Source organism: Rhinopithecus roxellana, chromosome 15 (genome assembly GCF_007565055.1).
Source record: "Rhinopithecus roxellana isolate Shanxi Qingling chromosome 15, ASM756505v1, whole genome shotgun sequence".
Classification (NCBI taxonomy): Eukaryota; Metazoa; Chordata; class Mammalia; order Primates; family Cercopithecidae; genus Rhinopithecus; species Rhinopithecus roxellana.
Genome location: NC_044563.1, coordinates 127396343 through 127407307, shown reverse-complemented (window position 1 = coordinate 127407307; position 10965 = coordinate 127396343). Strand labels below are relative to the sequence as shown.

Here is a 10965-nt window from a genome sequence, read left to right as displayed (position 1 = left end):
AAATATTTTTAACCGTTTTCAGGGTCACCAACACGTTTGGGAATCTGACAGAAGCTACGGGTCCATCTCTCCAGAGACATGCTCACATAAGCAAAAACTGGCCTGTTTTAGGGGGTTCCGGACTCCGAAGCTCACATGAGGCTCCAATTCTCTGGATTAAGTGATCTCCAAGATATCTTCAGCGCTGACATTGACATTCTGTGAGTCTGTAAGCCACCGCACTGCTGTCAGAATGACTCCTCGGAGACATCAAAACGTGGAGGGTTTTATTATATATAGCAATGAGAAGAGAAAAGGACACAAAGAAAGGAGCCTGTGAGCAACGCATTGCTCAGCCATAGTTCTTTGCCGGTGCCAAATTTAGGGCGCGCTGTACTTGGAGGTGAGAGGTTTTGGCGGGAAGGACCCCGGGTGGGCGGAGAACGCCGGGGCGGGAAAGGAGATCGCAGGCCGCATCCAGGTTTCTGCACCCCTACGCACGGTCCGCCAGGGCTCGCTCTTGCCCTTCGCCTGGAAGGCCGAGGACCGTAGCGGGCCGAGCGGCGACCCCGCCCCTGGCAGCGGCGAGGCGGAGGGGCAAGGGGAGGGCGTCTGAGCCCGGAAGGAGCGCGCCAGCCAGGCCCGCGCCCCTCCCCGCGCGCCGTCCCCCACTCTCCAGCAGCAGACGTCGGCGGTGCTTTGGTCGCCATGGTGACCAATCCAGTCCCGGGCCCGCCCCCGCCCCCCCCCCCCCCCGACCCGGCCCCCTGACGTCGGCGCACGTCAGCGGCGGCGCGCGCCTGGCTGGGCCCTGCGGAGCGGGAGGGAAGGAGCGAAGGAGCAAACGGAGCGGCCGTCGCCCAAGCCGAGCCGCGCTGCCAGCCCTCCCGCTCGCCCGCCCGCGCTCCTGTCCGCCGTGTCTAGCAGCGGGGCCCAGCATGGTCATGGCGGATGGCCCGAGGCACTTGCAGCGCGGGCCGGTCCGGGTGGGGTTCTACGACATCGAGGGCACGCTGGGCAAGGGCAACTTCGCCGTGGTGAAGCTGGGGCGGCACCGGATCACCAAGACGGAGGTGCGGCCCGGGGCTCGGCGGGAGCGTCCGAGGCGAGGGTTCGGGAGAGGAGCTGCTTACCGAGAGGGGCGGCCGCAGTGGTGGGACTGGGGAGACCCGAGAGGCCGCCTCACTGGCGGAGGCGAGCGGGCCTGGGACTGTGAGGACCCAGGAGGTGCAGGGGGTCGGTGAGCAGCGAAGGGATCGGGCCCGGGCACCCAGAGCCAAGTGTCGTCCGACTGGAAACGCAACCAGCCGGGGCTTAGCTTTCCCCTACTCCACCCGCGGTGGCCACCTGGAATTTCGCCCAGAGCCCCCCACCCGAGCCATGACCTGGTCTGTGGCCTCCGCTCCGGAGCCCAAGTTCCGCGTCTTCCCTGCTTTCGGCTGGGGGTGGGGTGGGAGGGGAAGTCTCGGTGTTCCCAGGCTGCGCGGTGAGAGACGTCGCCGGCCCGAGGAGGGGACCGCCTGCGCTTGGGCTCCGCGGATGGGGGCTCGTGCGGCCCCCGTGACCCCGCTACCCCTCCCCTGCCCGACGAGGAGGGGCCCGGTGGCTGGGAATGCCCCCACGGCCACTGTCCATCTCTTCTCCTTCCTTTTGGCCCACGGTGTCTCTGATTTGGTGTCTGGCTAGGTTGATCTCTTGCCTGGGGCATTTCCATTTAATGCTCCAGACAATAGAACTGGTTAAAATGGTCATCTCTGCACTTGCACAGTGGGTGGGTTGGACAGAAGTCTAGGGTTGTCCCTGTACCAGGTGTGCATTCTGGCTGTAATACGCATTCTTTAAACCATATCAGATTCTGCCTCTACTCATAAAGCCCTCAACTGCTTCCTGACGGTGAATCCTGCACCCTCTTCATTGCACATTCTAATGCACCGCACATATTCTCTCACAAGTCTCTGTTCTTACCTAACCCGCCCCCCTTCCTTCCACTGCCTCAAGCTGCTCTCCTCAGGGTCTCTATTTTAAGACGTGCAAATTAAATACCTTAGAAGAACGGTAGAAACAAAACCATTCTTTAGAATAAAACCTAGTGGTTTTGACGTACTCTACTCTGCCTTATTGTAGTTCCTCCTGGAGTTTCATCCTTTTCCTGTTTGTTTGCCCTCCAGTTTTGGTCCTATTCTGCTTTTTCCCTTGTTAGTACAAATGTACTAGAGTTTGAATGTAGAATAAAGTAGGACTTCTTTTCAGAATGACTTATGTAAGGCGAAGGGCACTGGCAAACCTGAGTGATTTTTGGAGTTGCAGTTGTACTTACAAGTTTTGCTTAATCCCATTTCCAAAAGGAAGGGGTATATGTCATTTTGTCTTCCTTACTTTTTGCCTTCTCCTGCTGGTCCTGAAGCAGTCCAAATCTATCTTTTAGAATCAGGACCAAGGTCAGATATTTCATTCTCACAGATTTACCAGTTAGCAATTTAAATTGTAATGATAATGGTAACTTGACTATAGTGATATTGCTAAATCTTTGCATAGTTTAATCTGATCCCAGCATTTTTTAAAATGAAGAAATTGGTTCCATTCCTCTGAAGAGCCATGGCCTAATGCCATGCCATTTCCCTTTAAGTTACATAAAAGAAGGCATTTTAAATGCATGTTTTATGAGTCCTTAATGACTTTCTAAAAACAAACATTGTGAGTTATAGAGAGGTTCTACAAAACTTTTGAACTATAGTATATCGTGTGGTTGAATTCCAAATCCATCAGTTCGTAATATTTTTTTCTCAGCTCTTACTGGGATTAGTAGCAAGATTTAATTAAGTCATCTATTATTTATCAGGTCAGATTTAGTTAATACAGTAAGAGCTGCTTAAGTGGAGTGACTGACACTTTCTCTTGAGGTTGACAATTCAAATGGTGTCCGTTTTAAACTGATATATCTTAAAGAGCTAGGGGGCACTATGGAGTAATATCGTGGTTTGGCTATCAGAGTGAGATCAATGCATTCATTTGTAATTGAAGCAAGCACTGGTCAGATCGTGAAAGAGGATCGATCCTAAATCGTGTGTGTAGTATATATGTTTAGAATTATTTACGTTAAATGCTAAATGTTTAGTCCACAGAACCCATTTCCCTGTGCTTTTCTAAAGAAGCTGTTATTAACATATAAAAAGAAATCGTGTGAATGTGAATTTGAGATGGGTGAGTGTGAGTATCTGTGGAGATTTGGTGGGTGTGATTGAAGATATTAAGGTAGAGAGGGATAGGTGAAATGTCAAAGCAATCGTTGAACAGAAGAGTTTTCTAGATCTCTAGCTTGTCAAGTTGCTCTGAATTTTTTTTTTTTTTTTTTTGAGACAGAGTCTCACTCTTGTTGCCCAGGCTGGCTGGAGTGCAATGGTGCGATCTCGGCTCACTGCAACCTCTGCCTCCCGGGTTCAAGCGATTCTCCTGCCTCAGCCTCCCAAGTAGCTGGGATTACAGGCGCTCGCCACCATGCCCGGCTAATTTCTGTCTTTTTAGTAGAGACAGGGTTTCACAGTGTTGGCCAGGCTGGTTTCGAACTCCTGACAAGTGATCCACGGCCTCAGCCTCCCAAAGTGCTGGGATTACAGGCGGGAGCCACCGCGCCTGGCCGAATTGTTTCTTAAAGTATTCCATGGGAGTAACAATTCCATTGTTAATGAAGTTTTTTACAGCAGTTATTTATCCTTGTTCGAATTCACTGGATAAATGTTTGTGTGTTTTTGATAAATACAACTACCTTAAAAACTATAAGATATGTAGTGAAAACTTTTGTTCTAAATTGAGTTTTCATTGCAGAATATACTACAGTAGTTATAGTGGAACAATGAATATGGTATAAAAATAATATCAGCAAAATATTATTGACAATAAAAGTTTCTTCATATACTATGCTTTAACATAGATACAAGTTTGTGTGTTTTAAAACTTAGAGGTCTTTTTTCCCAAGTTTGACCCTGAGGCAAATTTTAGGGCTTACTCATCTGTGTAATGAGCAATTGGACCCTTTTATTTTTAACTGGTTCTTCTCTGTTTCTTATTCTATATCACTCACAAATGATGTATTTCTACAGAACTTGGGAGATTCAAGTCCGTTTCCCTTTTAGGAAAAAAAATAGTAGACAAAAGAGATCTTCATTTTGGTCGAATCTATCAAACAGTTTAACATTGTTTATGAAATATAGTTACATCATCATCTGAAGTGGTATTGTGTTTGATCTCCATGTGAATTTTGCACCCAAAGGGGAAGACAGGTGGGGGTAGAATCCAGCTTCCTAATACACTTTGTAAAGGCTTTGTAGTATTCGTTTGTGGTTTATGAATTAGAGATGCTAATTTTTTAGCATAATGGGAAAAGAATAATAGCATGTAAGCTGTTAAACTTTGAGGCAGTAGTGGTTGCTTGTTTGCTGTTCACTGAGTGTCCTTGAGTAGTTTATTTTATCAATACTATACAGTACTAGGAAATAACTTTTTCCTTCTAGTTAATAGTGTAGCTAGTTTTTTGTCTCTTAAGTAAAATTCTAGAAAAGCCAATGGTATCCTTAAATGTTTCTGTATTCTGTTTAAGAAATAGTTTCTTTCTTGTTGCTCTCAGGACAAAAGAAAGAAAAATAAAGAAGTAGTGTCTTACTGTAATATAAAAAATAAAGAAGAGTATTGTGAACAAAAAAGTATACATATAATTCCTCCACCAATGGGAATAACCCATTCTTAACATTATGGCACTAGTCTTTTTATTTAAATGCATTTTTTCCATAGATGAGAGCACATGGTACATGTGTATAAATTATGTTCTTTTTTCTACTTAATATTGTAACCTAGGCATTTTGCTTAATATATATAACTTTATAAAAACATTTTTGTTAGCTGCATGGTGTTCTACCTTGTAGGTGAATATCATTTTACCTAACAGTTCCCTTATTAATGAATATTATGTAATTTTCAGTTTTTGTTTATAGTAAATAATTTGCAGTGAATATTTTTGTGTCTATAACTGAGTGTGCATTTTACATTTTTTTTAGGGAGGAGGCATTGCTGGTAAAGTCCTAAAAGGAAATTTCCTAAGTAACAAGGTATTATTTTTACATTAAAGAGTAGTGTATTTTTATTACCAAATCTGTCATGTTTATTATTGAAAAATTTAAAAGTATAAATAGGAGGCCAGGCTAGATGACTGACACCTGTAATCCCAGCACAGTGGGAGGCCATTGCAGATGGGTTGCTCGAGGCCAGGAGTTCGAGACCAGCCCGGTCAATATAGCAAGACTCCATCTCATTAAAAAAAAAAAAAAAACTATAAATAAATGAAAAGAATTCCCCATAAAATCACAACCCCAGAGATAACCATAACTCGTTATTTTCAGACCTTTTCTATAATAGATAACTTGAGTTTTCAACACCATATGTCTCATATTGCTTAGCTAAAGAGCGTGTAAATGTATAGTCTATGGAATCATAAAGATATTTCAAAGAGGTTCTAAAAATGACCTTATTAAAATGGCATGTGGGTGTCAGGCTGCTTACTTACCCTTAAGAGAACTTGGAATGCAAAACTGATAACAAGGACATTCTGAAAACTGTATTTGTTTGCTAAAAAGCCTTCCATGTGCATTTTGGGGATTTTATAGTTAGGCCTAATTCTTTACTACCTTAAAATGTAAGATTTTTAAAAGGTTTTCAGAATTGTTAAGATATTAAAATTGCATTTTTATAGCAGACTTAGAAACAAGAAAAAGGCATATTACACCCTGATTATGATGTTTCTTGAAGAGAACTCATTTTAAAAATACATTTGAATTTTCTATTTTGCTTTAAAATTTTAAGACTCCTTTCAGTAGTCTTGGTATTAATCTTGTACTGTGAAATATTCCAGAATTTCAAGAACTGTACTATGTGCAACAGAAGGACTTGTTACCAAATGACTCAATCACTAATATTTGTATCTAGTCTTATGTATGATCTTTAATTGTGTATTGAAATAAAAATTATGTTTGTCTTGGAATATATATGCTTTCATAGAATTTTTCTCTAGTTTTTCTGCACCCCGGACAAATAGTATTTGTCAAATTATTCTGCTAACTGTTGTTCAAAATAATCTGCTCTTTTTTGGGAGTGGGAACAAACATGCAAAATAAGAGTTGTGTAAATGTTTATATTCTGTAGAAATTTTAACTTTAACAGAGTTTAATGTGTTCTGATTTTAAACCCTCTGGGAAATACTATCTCAGTATTAGTCAATTAAGAAAACAATTATTTGGAAATAACTGAAACTGGCCTATCTTCTTGGATTCACATGATGACATTTGATTTATGACCCACTGCTGATAGCAGATTCATTTCCTTGGAGACAGATGCGTTCCAGAATTCATTAGAATATCATTCTTTCCACTTTCGTGTGCCTAGTACCTTTTCTACCTTCCACCTCCATCTTTTCAAAATAAATTATATAAAACTTTCTTTATTCAGAACATTGGTGTAGAATACTTTCCCATCCTTCACAGAGAAATAGCCTATATATCCATTTTGAGATATTAGAAGATCAAAAGATAAACTTGGAAATTCCATCAGAAACTTCATTTAAAAATTTTTTTTAATACTTTAAACAGATTAAGAGATGAATATTGGATGAATTAAGCTGAGAAACAATACTAAAATTTATTTTATGTTCTCCTTGAAAGTAAACATAGTATCTATATGGTTTCCCCCAGTTATAGAAGTCAATGCATCTTCATTGTAAACATTGTTGAAAAGCCCAAAGAAGAAAATTAACATCCTTACTTCTACTCTCCAGACCCAGAGATAATGCCTGTTAATATTTGGTTCATCTTCTTCTAGTTATTCACATATATTTTATATGTATGTAATAAAATTGATGCCATGTATACATATAATCTGTGTTTTTTACCTAACATGTTGTTAACATTTCCCTAAGTTTGAAAACTATGTAAAGCATGGTTAAATAGTATTTGTGCATTTTTGACTACCCATATTTTATTTAATCAATTTCCTATTACTGAACATTTAGTCTATTTCTCTCTTGCTGTCTCTCTTTCTAAAATAATTTTTCAGAGAGCATCCCTCTACATACATCTTTGTGCATGTATCTGATTATTTCCTCAGTGTAATTGCATACCAATGGAATTCTTGGGTCAAGGAGTATGTACATTACCTATCTTATGGCGTAGGATGCCAAATTACCCTCCAGAAAAGGAGTATCCATTAATTTTCACCAGCAAGAACTCATATTTTGCAGGAATATTATTTTCTAAATCTCTGCCAGCTTGATAGCAGAAAGTAATATTCTTTGCTTCTTTCAAATTTTTTCTGTTTTTATTTTTTAATTGACAAATAAATGTTTATATTTCTGTTACTTCAATTGGCATTTCTTTGATTACTTTGTACAGTTTTATATGATGATTGCATTCCTTTTATACATTTTTTTTGTCCTTTGACCCATTTAATTGCATTGTCTTTTTTGTTGATTTGTTTAAATACTTTTTAAGATAGGGGATTATTTTTAATCACTTCTTTTATCATCTTAAAAATTCTCAGTTTAATTTTTGCGGGTATATAACTATCAGACCATTTACCTTTCTCCCAATCTGTTTTTCTTACCCACTATTACAAAAGTCAAATCAATTTTTTGGGGAGGGGTGGGGACAGGGTCTCACTGTGTCGCCCAGGCTGGAGTACAGTGGCAAGATTACAGCTCATTGCAGCCTCCACGTCCCAGGCACAAGTGATCCTCCCACGCTCAAGTGATCCTCCCACCTCAGCCTTCCAAGTAGCTGGGACTATGGGTGCACACCCCCACGCCTGGCTAATTTTTAAATTTTTTTGTAAAGACAAGATTTTGCCATGTTGCCCAAGCTGGTCTTGAACTCCTTGGTTCAAACAGCCCTCCCACCTTGGCCTCCCAAAGTGCTGGGATTACAGACATAAGCCACCATACCCAGCCATCAAATTAAATCCTAATGAGAATTTATTATTTGAATAATTTTAAAAGCCAAATTTACATTGGAAAAAAAGTCTGCTTTTTATTCATTCTGAGAGGGTAGCTAGATAATTCTCTGTTTTACTACTCACTTTTACTGCTTTCAGAAATTCTTTCATTATAGACCAGTCAATCACACTTGCTTTTCAATCGGATGATAGGCTAGTAGGTTGTAATTCTACCAATGATTTGTTATATAAGCTGAAAGGTGTATTTATTTTTTAATTTCAGAGGTCTAATGTATGGTATGATAGAGCTAATGCTACTTGGTACTTCAGAAGGACAGTGTAGAATTAGTATATTAGTAATAGGACTGGAGTAAATATTATCTAAGACAAGAAACATGTTAATCCCTTCTTATTTGTTATTAGAAGAATAGCTCTTATTGTGTAACCTCTTTATAAAATCTCCAAAAGCTACTTTTTTTGGCTTTCATCTGTGGATTTATAGAATCAAAAAGCAACTTTTCTATGTGTGGTTTCTTTAAATGAAATTAATATTTCTTTTATGAGAAGTTGTTTTTCTAAAATCAAAAAGACAGGATAGGCCAGGAGTGGTAGCTCACGCCTGTAATCCCAGCACTTTGGGGGGCCAAGGCAGGTGGATTGCTTGAGACCAGCCTGGCCAACACGGTGAAACCCCATCTCTACTAAAAATACAAAAATTATCCTGGCATGGTGGTGCACACCTGTAATCCCAGTTACTCGGGAGGCTGAGGCAGGAGAATCACTTGAACCTGGGAGGCAGAGGTTGCACTGAACTGAGATCGCACCACTGCAATCCAGCAGTGACAGAGCAAGACTCTGTCTAAAAGAAAAAGAAAAATACCAAAAAAAGGGATAACAGTTTGAAAAATGAAAAAATTCCATTTATTCATCAGTTTAACACTTTTTACATTTCTACTGTTACATTTAATTCCTTGTCCTCCCATATAAAATTTGTATTTGACATAGTTGTTACTTTCATATGTATTTTTAAAAATTTCACACTGTTAGAAACATTTCTGTATATGTCTTAATATTTAAATCACAAAATAATATAGCCATTTTCTAAAGAATTTTGAACATGAGAAAATGAAAACTAGTATTTCTCAGATGGAGAATTAGTATATGTGATAAATAACTATGTCATTGTTCTGGGTTTTTTCTTATTAGAAAAATAATACATGTTCACTGAAGAAAAATTGCACAGAAGAGTACAAAGCAGTTTATCGCCATCTTTTTCTACTCATACCTTATGCTGAGACTGCACTGATATCTCAGTTTTCTAATACTCTGTTGATTATATGTACACATAAGGCTAGGTGAGGTGGCTCACACCAGTAATCCCACACTTTTGGGAGGCCAAGGCAGGAGGATTACTTGAGCCTAGGAATTTGAGACCAGTCTAGGCAACATGGTGAAACCCACTCTTTCTTGACCAAATGTATATATTTATATATATGTATACACACACGCGCGTGCGCGCACACACACACACAAATTAGCACAGTGTGGTGGTGCACACCTGTAGTCCCAGCTTCTTGGGAGGCTGAGGTGGGAGGATCATTTGAGCTGAGGTGAGAGGTTGCAGTGAGCTGAGATCGCACCACTGCATTCCAGCCCAGGCAACAGAGTGAGACCCTGTCTCAAAAAAAAAAAAGTGAACATAAATCTTTGTCATCATTTCAGATTATTTCCCTCAAATAATTTCTCAGAAGAAGAGTCCTTAAGCTACATGGAATGGATGATTTTTAAGGTTCATAATAAAGACTACTAAATTCTTCCCCAGCAAAATTATAATCTATTTTAATTCCTACTAACAATATCTAAAACAAACATCTCATTGAACCTTAGCTGACCAGGTTATTTATTTTTTAATCTTTATAAACATAATAAGTAAAAATGGTATTTTGTTTTTAATTCATATTTCCCTGAGTATTTTGAAGTTGAATATTCAGTGTTGCTACTTTATGTGGGATTTAGTTTGATAATAATCATTCTAGTTTGTCCTAATTTTCTTCAGTTTATAGAGGAGACCTTTTCAGTCCTTTAGTAGAAGGAGTATTCATTTTTCTGTCATATAAATTTATTGAAGTTTCTTTTAAGATGATGTATATATAATAATTAGAGAGTTGAATAGATGAGCACCACCAAAAAAGGGGATCTTTCCATTCATGGAGTTCCTTTCTTGACTTACTTTCTTGTTACCATGCAGATTTTGTCCCTTATACTATGTTCAGAACTAAATAAGAGAAGGGATATAGAGAGGAAGTTCCCACAAATCTAAGTTCATTCTAATCCTTAAAAGGAACTATTGGGACACAACACTTGCAAATTAAGGACTTTCAGTGCACCTTTGGGGAAATCCCCAAATACAAATTTTTTGTTGATAAAATGTGTTCATCTTCTTCTTACAGACCTATTAAATTCCTTGAGGGTAGGAATGAAACCTCATTCATTGTTATATCCCAGGCATAGTTCCTGGCACACAACAGACGCTGTGTAATGTATTACTACTAGACCCTTTGAAATAGTGGAAAGATTAAAGTTGGAGTTAGAAGGCCTAGGGTTTTTCTCCCTTAATTCATTAGAGCTTTAAGACCTTTGTTGATTATGTGACATTATTTGAACCTCAGTTTCATCAACTCATGAGTATACCTCTTGTTTCATTTACTTCACAGAATTGGGAAATAAATGAGATAAAATACGCTACAAGTATCTTAAAAAGTGCTATGCAGTTGTGAAAGTCATCACCAGTGTTAGTATTATACATATTTCTGAGAAGTACTTGATAGAGAGCTCCATTGTTAAGAAATTACTTGGATGAGTTTGGCAGACTGCTAGCTGATCTCTGAAAACTCTACTGTTTCCTCTTCTTTCTGGGCCTACAGCTGGACTGTTTCTATGCTGCCCTTGCGTTTAGGTGTGGTCATATGCTGAGTTCTAACTAATAGAATGAACAGAAATAATAGGCACCACTTCCAG

At 39.6% G+C, this 10965-nt stretch overlaps 1 protein-coding gene across 3 annotated transcripts in view; it reads left to right on the top strand.

Moving 5' to 3' along the window:
- The first annotated feature begins 754 nt into the window (after positions 1-754).
- SIK2 (salt inducible kinase 2) overlaps positions 755-10965 on the top strand; it is a 137995-nt gene continuing 127784 nt past the window's right edge. For 2 of the 3 annotated variants that reach the window (XM_010382332.2, XM_010382331.2), the window contains exon 1: positions 755-1052. In XM_010382332.2, coding sequence (XP_010380634.1) covers positions 918-1052 — 135 coding nt within the window. In that variant the 5' untranslated portion in view covers positions 755-917. Of the gene's footprint in view, positions 1053-3580; positions 5079-10965 lie in introns of those variants that run through there. The other variant, XM_030917231.1, reaches the window with a different exon arrangement.